General features: G+C 44.1%; 1 protein-coding gene across 1 annotated transcript in view; it reads left to right on the top strand.

Moving 5' to 3' along the window:
- iqsec3b (IQ motif and Sec7 domain ArfGEF 3b) overlaps positions 1 to 15,000 on the top strand; it is a gene marked incomplete at both ends in the record, with an annotated part of 44,310 nt that overhangs the window by 27,278 nt on the left and 2,032 nt on the right. The window contains 8 exons of the mRNA XM_080438037.1: positions 84 to 206; positions 6,546 to 6,712; positions 8,418 to 8,557; positions 9,496 to 9,627; positions 10,708 to 10,807; positions 12,161 to 12,319; positions 13,003 to 13,095; positions 13,618 to 13,664. Of these exons, the coding sequence (XP_080294163.1) occupies positions 84 to 206; positions 6,546 to 6,712; positions 8,418 to 8,557; positions 9,496 to 9,627; positions 10,708 to 10,807; positions 12,161 to 12,319; positions 13,003 to 13,095; positions 13,618 to 13,664 (961 nt within the window). The remainder of the gene's footprint in view (positions 1 to 83; positions 207 to 6,545; positions 6,713 to 8,417; positions 8,558 to 9,495; positions 9,628 to 10,707; positions 10,808 to 12,160; positions 12,320 to 13,002; positions 13,096 to 13,617; positions 13,665 to 15,000) is intronic.

Raw genomic sequence — 15,000 nt, forward strand, 5'->3', positions numbered from 1 at the left:
CTCTCTCTCTCTCTCTCTCTCTCTCTCTCTCTCTCTTTCTCTCTCTCTTCTCTTTCTCTCTCTCTCTCTCTGTGTCTGTGCAGTTGTGTTGTAGATGAGATGGATTTCTCCGGCATGGAGCTGGACGAGGCGCTGAGGAAGTTCCAGGCTCACGTTCGTGTTCAAGGGGAAGCACAGAAGGTGGAGAGACTCATTGAGGCCTTCAGGTGAGACTGTCATGATGGATAGCGGCTCGCCATGCTCATGAACAGCTTGCCATGCTCATGAGCAGCCACAGGCTGTGTCCTTTAACCACGAGCCCTCACCCCTTAATCTCACTGATCTGCACTGGTAAAGTCAAAACTATTTGAAATGATTAGGCTCCCTTGGTTATCCATGCAAAATAATAAATATTCATGGTCGAGCGATGTAATGTGCGGTCAAATAGAAGGACACACACACACACACACACACACACACACACACACACACACACACACACACACACACACACACACACACACACACACACACACACACACACACACACACACACACACACACACACACACACACACACACACACACACACACACACACGCACACACAGGGGCATACATGCACGCACGCATGCACACACACATTAGAAGCAGTATTGGAAGCCAGAGCACTGCTAATTATTGCTGTTGCTGTTGTACACTTAAGCTGAGGTCTCCAATATGCGCTGTTTTGTTATTGGCCAGGAAGTGTGCCACTTGTGTTTTGAATAGTTGTGCTGGCGCACCCGGTCCTGGGGGCTTGGCCACACTCTGCATGCCGACTTTGCATTCTGAGGGGTGATTAAACAGAAATCAAGTAACGGAAGGAAGTTGAACCTGGCGGAGCCCTCTTCCTCTTTGAGTCTCTTGGAGGAGACTTTGCAATACTTGCAGAACACACAAATGTTCTCCCCTAAAGCTGTTACAATTTGTTTGAGAGATATTTGTGGTTCTGACATTTTTTGCCCCTTCATAAACAAATACGGTATTAATGTTGGATGAAAGTGTTGAAAACACTGGACAATGTTGTTTCCCACCCTGACCTCAAACAATGTGACAATGTGTTGCTAGTCAGATTTTTCCTCTTGTGATTGGCTAACAAAATTGATTTGTTTTTAAAAATCTGAAAACCTTTTAGCGCCTTGTGCATTTAGGCTGTCATCACCGCTCCAAGTCAGACTTAAACCCTGACATACTGCCAGAAGCTCTGGGTACGAGGTTGCTGCATGCCAGGCACAAATCGAAATAAAAGACCCCCCACCCCCAATCAATAGCAATTTATGTCGATGTCTTATAGCCTCATCAGTCTCTGATTGTGTCAATCATGAATGCATTGCAGATTCCAGGCAATCTGTGAGTGTTCTATTTGGACAAAAAAAAATGCTGTGTGTGTGTGTGTGTGTGTGTGTGTGTGTGTGTGTGTGTGTGTGTGTGTGTGTGTGTGTGTGTGTGTGTGTGTGTGTGTGTGTGTGTGTGTGTGTGTGTGTGTGTGTGTGTGTGTGTGTGTGTGTGTGTGTGTGTGTGTGTGTGTGTGTGATAGCAGCACGCCCAGTAGTGTTTTAAATGCGGTAGTCTTGCAATCCCAGATTTAACCACCAGGCGATGGCAGCTTCACTGTTCTATCACGGTTCTGGGGGCTTGGTTCAAAGTATGGGAAGCCATTGGAAACCCCTCATTGGCTGGTCTTTAGCCAATAGGGAGAAAGTGAGAAAGTAACGAGAAAGTGACGACAAGTTGCAGCGTCTGTTTATTTACAGCTTTGCCGAGCTGTAAAAAGGAGGGGACCAGGTATAGGTTTTATAGGGTTTTAGTGGTTAAGACCAGAACATTCAGGTTCCTGAAGTTGTCGGCATCCTTAAAACTCCAGACATATTACTGCAGGCCAGGTTAAATAATTGTGCAATAAGGCAGATGTTTTTGAAGCATTTGATCTAGTGGGATCTAATAGAAAACATTACAAATATTCCATAATCTCTGTAGAGTGTACTGTTGTAAACAGTGCTATTATTTATTTTAAAGGATTAGACTTCAGTTTATCAATGAAAACTCAGACAGTACATTCTGCTGTTGTAGCTCATCCAAGTGTCAGGATATTATGAAGAAGGGCAGACATTCTGTGTCCTTGCAAAGTTGTTTGGAAGTATTTGTCTGTCTCGGTATCCGCACAAATACATATTTATAAGTGAATTGATATTCATGAGGTTTTGGCCTGTGTTGTTGTGCCCTGCTTGCTTTGTCATCGTGGCAACACGCCCACCCATCCTGACAATTTATGAGCATACTTGCAGACTGAAACTCATTACAATATCAACAAGACCTTGCAGACCTTACTTACTCGTACACTCATCTATGATGTACAAACACCTTCCAGCTGCTCGCCAGTTAGTGGACATACCTGGCTGTCAAAGTCCCGAGAGTGAATCCCTCTCTATACTGAAACGTTTTAAAAATATCGTTATAGACAAGGATGTGATGACACAATGCGAGAGTACGGACTAGCCGACACCAACTCAGGACTCCTGGATCGCTGCCCTTCACTCCCTCCTATCAGGCATCAGTGTCTGGAGCTCTGCAGTGTTGCTGGCTCCACTGTCACGCCGCAGTGTGTCTTATATGCAGGTGGTGCCTGTCTATTCCCTCCCAGCTGTGCTCGCCATCAGTTCCAGCCAGGTGCCTGGCACATTGTCCAGCCAGCCTCATCCTTCTCTCTCTCTCTGACCCTGTCCGTGACCCCCCGGGGGGCCTCCTTAGAGGTCCACATTCCTGATGTGGTCCGCCCATCACGTGACATCAAGTGCCATTCATAGCATTTTCGTGTAGACACCATTCAGGGCCTTTTCCTGCGTTGATGTTAGCGTCCATGATGTCTCGGCCCCATACAGCAGTACTGATTCTTCTGTAGACACAGAGGATTTATCTACAAAATGACAAATTGTCTGCCAGTTTCTGACCTTGATATGTCCTTTAAAATGTCTACATTTTCATGGACATCTGATTTACAGTTTTCAGTCATATCAATCATATTGTGGACGTGGATGTCAGGACTGCATGTTGCTTACTAGCTGGCAGCTGCCAATGGCTCTTACTTGTTATATGCTCTGATTGTTGTCCAGTTTTGCCGTGTTGTTAGGGCTATTCACAGTATGTTGTCTGCTATATTTACTTGTTTTAACCCTAAACCCCTAGATAAAGTTTTTCTTCTGTCACGCTAGGAGTTGTGTTGTTTCTAATGCCCCCATCTCGAGGCTAATGCCTCTTGCCAGGCAGTTATTGTAAATAAGAATGTATTCTTAATGATCTGCTTGGTTAAATAAAGGTAATTGCTCCTCTCATTTATGTTCCACCCGTGCCAGCTTCTGACCTTCATATGTTCTTTAAATGTCTTCAGATTGCTCTTAGTTTAAAACATTCTTTGAGTGCCCTCGTGACTTCAACTTGACCACATGGTGTTATGCTGGGTCTGAAGTGGGACCTGTGTCAGATGACTGTACTGAACGGGTCACGTTTATTCCCTGAGCCAGCCAATAGCTGGATACAAGTATCAGCTAAATGCCTGAAATGTAATTACAAGTGATGAGGGGAACCACTTCAAGCAAGCAGTGGTAGGAGAGGAGAGGAGAGTCCATAATGGAGTTAGTGGGTCTGTTGCCATGTTTTCACTGCAGGTCAGAGCAATGCAGGGACTATAGCAGGAGGACCACAGACATCCCCTTTCATGTCTGTTATGTAAAACAGTTGTTATGTCATCTGTTTGCAATGGGTTGTAGGCTGTCATGAGTAGTTTTTTCACCGGGAGAGGTGTATACAGTGCCAGCTGGCATACAACTTTCATATGCAGATAGGGAGATAGGAGAAGCTAGTGTTTAAAGGAAAGGGTTATGTAAAAAAGGGGATACGTACAAAATACATACAGGAATATTGTGAACGGGCTGCATAGGCATGAACAGGCAAATGCACACCCACATGCTCAATATGTCAAGTACCCACTCAAGAACTCATACACAAGATGATACACATACATACATACATACATACATACATACATACATACATACATACATACATACATACATACATACATACATACATACATACATACATACATACATACATACATACATACACACTATTCCTCTGTGTCTCTAGCCCCCTCTCTCTCTCAGGCACACACACACACACACACACACACACACACACACACACACACACACACACACACACACACACACACACACACACACACACACACACACACACACACACACACACACACACACACACACACACACACACACACACACACACACACACACACACACACACACACACACACACACACACACACACACACAAGCCACTGAAGACAAATGAGTGTGTGTGTGTGTTAGAAGGGAAGATAGGGAGAGAGCTAGGGGAGGGTTACAAAAACGTGGGGGGTTAGTGGAGCCCGTAGGCGGCGATGGAGCGGAGGTGGTCCTAATCATGCACTCTCTCTCCGTCTCTGATCTTAACGACAGACAGTATACCGTTAGCCTAACTGAGGCAGAATCCCCGTCACACTGTCAAGTGTCGTGTCTCTAGAGTCACTCAGCCTCTCTGTCTGCTACAGAGGCTGTTCTTTTCCTGTAAAAGCCTAGAGACAATGTGGGCTGATACGTTGTAACCTACGGCACGCACTGCAGTGCTAACGATATGATGCCTGCTGGTCAGTCACAGTGCAGCATCTGTGCTACATCTGCCCGCAGCAACTGACAACTAGTTTAACACCAGGGAAGACACGGTCAGTGGAAGCTGAAGTGCAAACACCAACAATTATTCCTTCCGGAAATACCCGTCAGCATAAAACCACGGCATCACCGGCCCAAATAGCACGCCTAAGCAACAAATACACATTTCAAAGCATTAAATTGCAGCCGGTGCTCTTAACCAGAGCTACTTACAAGTGCACTTGTAGAACAAACTTCATTTCATAGATCGCCTAAATTATTAGCACATAGAAAACATTCCAGGGATCATAGATGGTCAGACAATGCTTTCAGTTGCTCCTCAGTTGTCTTGTAGGGCCTTTATTGTTGAGAGCTCACACAGAGGTAAATAAAGTACAGGGTTCTCTCTACATCTCTAGACTAGAACAACTCTTGTCTTGTTTTCATTATAGTTGCATGGCGGTGTCACGCACCGGAAATAGCTGATCTACAAGCTCACAACGGGTTGTACAACAGCCGCATGCAACCATGTACTGTATACACTCAGGCTTTAGTCGCTGCACAGAATATTTATGTATGTTACGTCCCTAATAGTTGGTCTAGTGCAGGGGTGGGCAACTTCGTAGATGGTGAGGGCCACAAAATTTCCTCAATCACTCTGGGGGGCCGCATTGTTTATCGGCAGGGACCCCCCCCCCCCCCCCCCCGTTGGCAAAACGGTCCGGGGGCGGTGCGCCGGTTCGGACCAAAATTCCAGGGCTGAATTTTGGTCCCAGCCCGCCCCTGTTTATCGGCACTCTCGCCAGTAGTACCCCATTACTCAAAAAGCCCATAATAGTCACATATGTGATAAATAAGGGATATTAACTATTATTATTTGTTATAACTGTGTTTTTATTTAGCATTTAGTAATGCTTCTATCAACTTACTACAGCTGTACTGCTAAACAAAACTTCACATTCCTGAGTATGCCTTTCAGAGTATTGCTGTAACCTTGGCTTAAAAATATACAAAAATGAACACTAGAATTATAGTTAATAAGGCTTCTATTAAAATAAACGACAGTGCGCTCTACTGGTGGACTGTTGTAATTAAAATGGTTCATGGAAAGTTGCATGTTTGGAACAGTTGGCAATAGTTCACCATTTCGGATATGTTTAGATTACTTTGTTTTTCTTTGTGATTAAAATTGATTTTGGCCTGGGGCCGCATTGAGTGACGGTGCGGGCCGCATGCGGCGGCCAAAACTAAAACCAAAACTCACTACCTAAATAAAATAACGATCTAACCAAATCAAAGAGAAACAAAAACCTTCCTTCTCTAACAAACAGAAATCACAACAGGTGGCACTCACCTCTGTACTAGAGTGAATAAACAGAACATTACCTATGTGTAGTAATGTACAGGGTACCCCAGAATTAAAACTACCCCTCCCTGTACCAACAGCAGGCTTACCAAGCAATGACACAAACTTAAAGGACTGAATTGAACCCGACTGTCTCAGAGATTATAAGTGGAGGTATGGCAGGGGATCAAGAAAAAACATGACAGTACACAGGTGAATTATATAGGTGGTGGAATGATGACTGGACGACCAACCAGTGGTAAGAGGCGGAGTTGAATGCTGATTGAATGATGGAGTGATGAGTGCATTGGGCTGGACCTGGAAATGAATGATAGACAGAGGGCAAAAAGCAGAGGGAAGAAAACTGAACAAACACAGACAACACCACAAGTGCATGCCTGACGGCAATACACGTTGACAGTATAAATATGTCCTATTCCTCCTAAATAACAGCGGTGTCCTGTTTGTCGCCCTCAGCCAGCGTTACTGCATGTGCAACCCAGACGTGGTGCAGCAGTTTCATAACCCAGACACCATCTTTATCCTGGCCTTCGCCGTGGTCCTCCTCAACACTGACATGTACTCACCAAACATCAAACCCCAGCGCAAGATGGGCCTTGACGACTTCATACGCAACCTGAGAGGTAGGTGTGTTTGTGAGTGTGAGTGTGAGTGTGTGTGCGCAAGGGCGCCGATACCGTGGGTGCCTCGGGGCTAAAGCACCCAGGTGAAATGAGGAGCACCCACTGGGTGCTGGTCAAAAAAAAAAGAATAAACCGAATTAACCGAAATAAAGTTACAAAACCCCCCCAAAAAAGTAAATTATCCGGCCAAAACCCGAAAGATTTTGCACATGCGTGCGCGAGCGGGGCACACATGCACACGCGCGCAGCACGCTTGCATGTGTACCGGGTTGCGCACGTGCGTGCGTGCGTGCGTGCGTGCGTGCGTGCGTGCGTGCGTGCGTGCGTGCGTGCGTGCGTGCGTGCGTGCGTGCGTGCGTGCGTGCGTGCGTGCGTGCGTGCGTGCGTGCGTGCGTGCGTGCGTGCGTGCGTGCGTGCGTGCGTGCGTGCGTGCGTGCGTGTGTGAGTGACGGGGAGAGGGGAGATCAGGGGATCGAGAGATAGAAAAGAAAGGAAAAGAGATGGAGAGATGAGAGGAGAGGCCATGTTCTGTGCTTTCTTCTGATGGTTTCATCTGTTTTTATCCTCCAAGCATCAAAGGAACTGATGGATACAGTAGCAAAAGAAATTAAGAGAGGGAAAGAAAGTGTGTGTATGCATAAGAGTGTGTGTTTGTGTGTGTGTGTGTGTGTGTGTGTGTGTGTGTGTGTGTGTGTGTGTGTGTGGGGGGGGGGGGGTCAGGGTCTCTGAGGAGAAGGGATGGTATAATGAATTGCAGACATGTTTCAACATTTATCACAAGTGGTGTTTGAACATCAGTTATTTTTAGAGCTCTCTCTCTCACACGCACGCACGCACGCACGCACGCACGCACGCACGCACGCACGCACGCACGCACGCACGCACGCACGCACGCACGCACGCACGCACGCACGCACGCACGCACGCACGCACGCACGCACGCACGCACGCACGCACGCACGCACGCACGCACGCACGCACGCACGCACGCACGCACGCACGCACGCACGCACACACACACACACACACACACACACACACACACACACACACACACACACACACACACACACACACACACACACACACACACACACAGGACCCATCAGAGTCATTCATAGGAAAATAGAGGATGTAAATTAAGATAAAATTTTCTCACCCAAAACAGCCAGACTTAAAGTCACACTATAGTTTTGGGTATCAGTGGCCACTTTAGACACAAATAACATGGCAGCCAACATCATTAAGAAGTTACATACTGTTGTGCCGCTTTGACCCAGGTTATCAATGAACAATGCTGGTGCTCTCCAATGTGGTTCAGTCAGAAAATACTCTGGTCATAGATTAGATTTAATCATTTATTACAACAAATTGAATACAGCTAAACTTGGTGTTGATAGCTCTTTAGACTAGAGCCATGCAAGACTGTGGACTAGAAGGTGCTACCTCACATTCTCTATTCATAGATGTTGCGGTTATTACCTGTTTCTCCAAGGTTACTGAACTTACCTGAATAAGTGATTCAGTGTTGACTAAACATAATTTACATCGGTTTATAAGTCATGGACTTTTGAATTTTTATCAATCTTTCAATCAATGTTTCCCACAGGGACGATTTTTGTCTAGACTTCGAATTAATCAGTACTTTAAGATGGATTAAAATGGATTAAAAAGGCTGACCTTCCATGCACCCGTGTTCCCTCAGGGGTGGATGATGGGGCTGACATTCCCAGGGACATGGTGGCAGGCATTTATGAGAGGATCCAGCAGAGAGAACTACGCTCCAACGAAGACCATGTCACCTACGTCAGCCGCGTGGAACAGTCCATCCTGGGCCTGAAAACTGTGAGTCCGCTATTAGTTGCTTGTGTGTGGTGAGCAAACCTGTACTTTAATCCTCGTGGGAGAGCCAAATGTTATCACTTGAAGTACATCTTCTACCACTTATCCGGAATTGGGTTTGCAATTGTTCGTGTGTGTGTGCGTGTGTGTGTGTGTGTGTGTGTGTGTGTGTGTGTGTGTGTGTGTGTGTGTGTGTGTGTGTATAGTGTGTGTGTGTGTGTGTGTGTGTGTGTGTGTGTGTGTGTGTGTGTGTGTGTGTGTGTGTGTGTGTGTGTGTGTGTGTGTGTGTGTGTGTGTGTGTGTATAGTGTGTGTGTGTGTGTGTGTGTGTGTGTGTGTGTGTGTGCGTGCGTGTGTGTGTGTGTGTGTGTGTGTGTGTGTGTGTGTGTGTGTGTGTGTGTGTATAGTGTGTGTATAGTGTGTGTGTGTGTGTGTGTGTGTGTGTGTGTGTGTGTGTGTGTGTGTGTGTGTGTGTGTGTGTGTGTGTGTGTGTGTGTGTGTGTGTGTGTGTGTGTGTGTGTGTGTGTGTGTGTGTGTGTGTGTGTATAGTCTCTACTTGAACTTGTGTTGTCTAAACTGGTGTTAATTCTCTTAACCTCTAGTGCCTCTTAAGCCTTATTTATACAGTGTAAGACAACCCCTATGAGCCAGAGTTTTTGGCTCTTGGACTTAATTTGGAAAGTCTGTAGGCTGTGAGCCACTTGGCTAATACCTCCTGAAATTTCTAGCGGCTCACAATAAATCATCGTCATTACAGTAATGCTTCGCAGCTTTGACTGGCTGATTATAAATGCCCAGAGCCACGATGAACCATAGCTTTTCTTATACAGTACAGTATACAACTACGGCTTTATCTCTCACTGTCATCTCTTATCTCTCTCCTCTCCTCTGAACTGCCATCCATCTACTCCTACTCTCTCTTGGAACTCTGTCCCTCTGTAGATCTTGGCTGTGCCCCACAGGCGTCTTGTGTGCTGCTGCCGTCTGTTTGAGGTTCCCGATGCCAACAAGCCTCACAAACAGAAGCTGACCCAGCTCCAGCGAGAGGTCTTCCTCTTTAATGACCTGCTGCTGGTAAGGATGTAATGGCCTTTAATTACTTGTCCTGGAGGAGCACAGGCACCAGGATGCAGTCCCAACATAAGAATACAAAAATATTGCTGTTGAATGTGTAATTCATTGCAAATTAGTGATTTTAATTTCATGTACTGTAATTTTAAAGGTTTAGACTTTGCATGTACAGTAATGTTAAACGTTTAGACTTTGCATGTACTGTAATGTTAAAGGCTTAGACTTTTTAGACACTTTAGATAGAATACATTAACTTAACGTGCCCCCATTTTTTACAGACACAAAAATGCATGAATGATCTAAAATCAAGTACAGAACAATGAGAGTAATTTAAACACTTTAAACCTAGTGTCCCTATTTTGGGCATGTAATTTGGTGAACATTTTGTAATACTTTCAAAAATCTTCATAAATTATGAAAATAGCTGTCTGCTACTTGTAGACACCTGAGTTTACGTATTGTCCACTTATGAGGGAGTGGATGTACTATAGCACCCTCATTACCTCTCTCATCTCATCTCAACTTACTGTACAAATGTTAATGGACCATACTTGCGACAATACAAGTATGTCATAATTGTGATATCATACATACATTGTTTTTGATCTAGCATTTGTTTACATTCTCCTCATAGTCATAAAAAGTTACTTATAATTGAAACAGTGTTGGCTAAACATCATTGTTGTCAGGAACAGGCTCTCAAACATAAAGTAGGACCCAAAAGCAGGAAATTGTGCTGTTATCACGTTATGGATGTTTGAATTTAAATTTGTTAAACAATCTTTTCTCAGAAAAAAATCGTTAGACTTTTCAAGATATTTAGTGTGTTGAATTACTGATTTCATACAAGTTTCAAGTCTCTGCAAGTACATTTTCATACAGTCCTGACATGAAAGGAATCCAGTGGCTTCCTCAAAAACAAAACAAGAAAACTGAAAATGGTGAACAGTGCTGTCAAGTCAGTTATAGTCAGTGGGCTAAGCATGCCAGATCAGATCTGTATGGTCCTTTAAAATAGATCTCGAAGGAGTCATCTGGTGTCTTTCATGTCAGTGTGTCACCATGTGGTGTTTCTGTCTCCAGATCCTGAAGCTCTGTCCCAAGAAGAAAAGCTCAGCCTCCTACACCTTCTGCAAAGCCATGGGGCTGCTCGGCATGCAGTTCCACCTCTTCAGCAACGAATGTAAGTTGGTACGCACAATACTACAGCAGCAATCTGTTGTCGTGTTCATGCTCCGTGCAGCTCAACCAAAGCGGCAGTTTTGCTGCTGAACCAACAGGATTTTCCTCTCTTCATTGACAGAGCGATGCATGATATTTGGAGTCTTCTGCAGCATCTTGCTGTCAACAGGATTTGCAGTAGTTTGTGTAGTTATGACAATTTCCTGATAGATTATTCACTTTACCCACTGCTGCCAGGCAACAAACACCTCCAGCTAAAGAGCTGCAAGCATACGTTTTGGCCAAGTGTTCCTACCTCCAGCTAAAGAGCTGCAAGCATACGTTTTGGCCAAGTGTTCCTAAGCAACAGAATCTTTGAATTATTAGGGCATACTGTAAACATTGGTAGAAGTACATTTACTCAAGTACTGTACTTAAGTACAGTTTTGAGTTACTTTTACTTGAATATTTCCATGTTTTGATATATTATACTTATATTATTCTTCACTTTAGCTATTCAAAAATAGCAGATCTAGAGTTTAACAATTCTGGGACAAAGTACTTTTTCATTTTTGTCTCCGCCAGGCCGAAAGGCATGGCGAGAGAGTATGTTTTCGCCCCTGTCCGTCCGTCAGTCCGTCCGTCCGTGTGTCCGTCCGTGTGTCCGTCCGTGTGTCCTGTCTGTGTGTTAGCAGCTAATCTCTGGCACCGTTGGCCCGGTCGCTCCGAAACTGTGCACACACACTCCCTGGATGCCAATTCAGAACCTCTGCCCCAGTTTTTTCATATGGGCCTGTTATAGCGCCACCAGGAGGCCGATTTGTGCAAAACCCCTTTTTTTTACATTACTCCTACAGATTTTATCCAAACGTCATGCAAATCGGTACACAGTATCTCTATAGTCATGTGATCAACACAAATCTGTCCGATTGCCCATATTCCATCCTCATTGCCTATGGTTGGCTTCCAAAGTTTGCAGGATTGGTCCGTTTTGAACAAAAAGCCTCAAACTATGCACGCAGCTTGCGATTTCCCTGAATTTTCACACGCACATTCCCACTAGGCCGAGGAAGAAATGCCACCCTTTTCACATTGGCCTGTTATAGCGCCACCAGCAGGTCTAATTTAGATAAACACATTTTTGGAACAAAATGCCTCAAATCATGAATGCAGTGTCCGATTGCCGTGAAAGACCTAAGAATAAATGGCACCCTTTTCACATTGGCCTATTATAGCGCCACCAGGAGGCCACAATAACGTACCTGACCTGGCGGAGACCTGTGCTCCGAGGAGCACTTTTTCTAGTTTTTGTTAGAATGAAAGGTTGAGATGAAAGCAGTGCGCAGTATTGTGTCATGATGATGTGTCCCACCAGACTACGCCCATGGCATCACCATGCTGAGTCCGTTCACGTCAGAGAAGAAACAGCTGGTCAGTTTCTGCTCCCCCAGCGGAGAGGAGCTGAGGAAGTTCGCTGAGGAGCTCCGGGAATCGATCGCCGAGGTCAACGAGATGGAGCAGATACACATCCAATGTAAGCAAGGACACGTGCATCCATCAAACACACACATTTCAATGCTAACATACCAACATATTCAGTGGTGTAAGGTAACTAAGTACATGTACTCAAGTACTGTACTTAAGTACAATTTTGAGGTACTTTTACTTTACTGGAGTATTTCCAATTTGCAGTACTTTTACTTCTACTCCACTACATCTCAGAGGCAAATATTGTACTTTTACTCCACTACAATTATTTGAAAACTTTAGTTACTAGTTACTTTGCAGATATAAATTATTACATTACAAAACATACTTTAACCATTTTAGCACTATTTTATACCTAGGCTATTTGAAAATAGCAGATCTACAAGCTCACAACGCGTCGCATTGCGACGCGTTGTGAGCTTTCATTTCAGTACTTTTACTTTTGGTACCTTAAGTACATTTTGATACCAATACTTTTGTACTTTTACTCAAGTACATTTTGAACACCTGACTTTTACTTGTAACAGAGTACTTCTGCATTGCAGTATTGATACTTTTACTTAAGTTAAAAATGTGAGTACTTTTTCCACCACTGAACATGTTGAGAAATTCTGACCAAATCTGACAAGAAGTATTTTTTACCTACAGTATATATATGAAGTTGAAGGAAGTCAAAATACTACATTGACACACACAAATGATTGGTTGGTTTTCTTTGGGGTCCCGTAGGGGAGATGGACAGGCAGCAAGGTATCCAGCCACACAGTGTGCACACCAATGGCAGCGGAGTGGAGACACACACAGGTCACGGCTCTCCTCTAGGTACTGCCATTTTGGGCTTTTTTTTGCACACGGCACAACACAAATATGCTAATTCAGACACAGGAAGCACACAGGACATCTGTGCTCAAGATGGACTGGAAAGTAGGCCAGCCACGTGGGAACAAGTGAATAAGGATGAAACGGAATGAAAAAAAAAAGTCCCTTGCAACAAAAAAAGAAATACATTCATATTTTCATTGTAGAAATGAAACAGTCACTGTACTTTACAGCACTGGCTCTCAAAGTGGGGTCCAGGGACCCCCATGGCTCCTTGAGGTGATTCCACGGGGTCCACAGCAAAAAAAACACTTTAAACACTCGAGCCCTATTTTATTATTCAGCTATTCGAAAATAGGCGATATAAAAGCAAAAAAAATGCTGCTTTACAGTAAGTATCTCTTTGCATCTAAAGAGCCTTCTTTGTGTTGCTGTTTCTCGGGCCGTGTTCTGTTCCATTTAAAGCAAGAACTTTGCCTTCCGCTTGTTTAGCGACTTACCCGTGCAGCTGTCTCTCCCCCACAGGGCAACAGGATGCGTACGATAAAACCGGCAACAACAATACAGTTGAGGTGAGTGTCACGTGCCCCTTCCTCTAATCAGGTAAGTGGTTTGTGTGTTTCGGTGGTGAATGGTGATAGAGTTTCATCTGCGAGCGCGTGTGGTCAGTCAGAGAATGTGCTTTCATTCCGAGAGGAGAGTGTTTTAAGTGCTTTACGCTTCGCTTTATCAAAACGGTGCCGGGGCACGCCCACACTGTGCAGCCGAGAACCTGCTGAACCCGGCCTGCTGAGTGGAGTCTGCTTTAACCACTAGAACCTCGGCATTCAGGGGGGGAACATTCGCAGAAAATAGCCGATCTACAAACTCATAAGGCATTTAAACATTTAAACATTTAAGGCATTTTTTTGTATTTTGAAAATCATTTTAAAATAGTGAAAATAGCCGATCTCCATCGACACGTTGTGAGCCTGTAGATCGGCTATTTGAACTATTTTAAAATGTTTTTCAAAATAGTGAAAAATTACAAAGAAGTTTAAGCATAAGGGGTAAGGCAAGATAGGGCCCTTGGTGTAGACCTGAAAATGAGTTCACCAAGTACAGTGCAACTCCGCTTTACTAAGTATAGAGGGTCTAAGTCAGGGGTGTCAAACACACGGCCCGTGGGCAAAATGCGGCCCGCGGAGGAGTCCAATGTGGCCTGCGACATGATTTTCAAAAAAGGCAAATCAGCTTTCTCTCCCCAGCTGTGGCGCTCGTTAACAGTTTATTCAACTACTTCTTCTATTACTGGAAGAAGCAAGTGATTGAGATGAAATTTCATGCTGGCTCCCCCATGCCACTTTGGATATTTTTTTAAATATAATAATTATAAAGGTAGTTGTTTTCTTTTTTTTTTAAATATATTTTTTTAAACATAATCATATTATTTTGATTCATTGATTTGTTCTTAATATTACATTATTGTCCATCACTTCAATAAAAAAAGACTGAGTTTGATTGTTGGAAGCACTCAGGCCTGCACAAAAAAATAATTTGTAGTTATAGCTTAGACAGTATTTGAAATTGAATTATTCTACTTTCAAATGGTTTATTGGGGCTCCTTAAACAAAAATAGCATTCTTTTCTCACCTCTCATACCAAATTTGTGGTAGCCTACAACCGTAATACCAAGAATTAAAGTCAATAATTTAAGTAGCTATTCTTAATAATGAACAATATTTGTAAAGTAACGTATAGGCTACTGTAGTTAATATCAGTGACTGACAACAGGCTGAAAAGCAAAGCCAAGTGACAGCTGTGTAAGTGAACGCACGTGAGCGAGTATGTGCGTCTGCAACTGGTCGCGGCCCTTATCAAATCACCTTTCGCCCAATACGGCCCTCACTCCGAAATGAGTTTGACACC

The sequence above is a fragment of the Gymnoscopelus braueri genome (assembly GCF_963280865.1).
Source record: "Gymnoscopelus braueri genome assembly, chromosome: 9".
NCBI lineage: Eukaryota > Metazoa > Chordata > Actinopteri > Myctophiformes > Myctophidae > Gymnoscopelus > Gymnoscopelus braueri.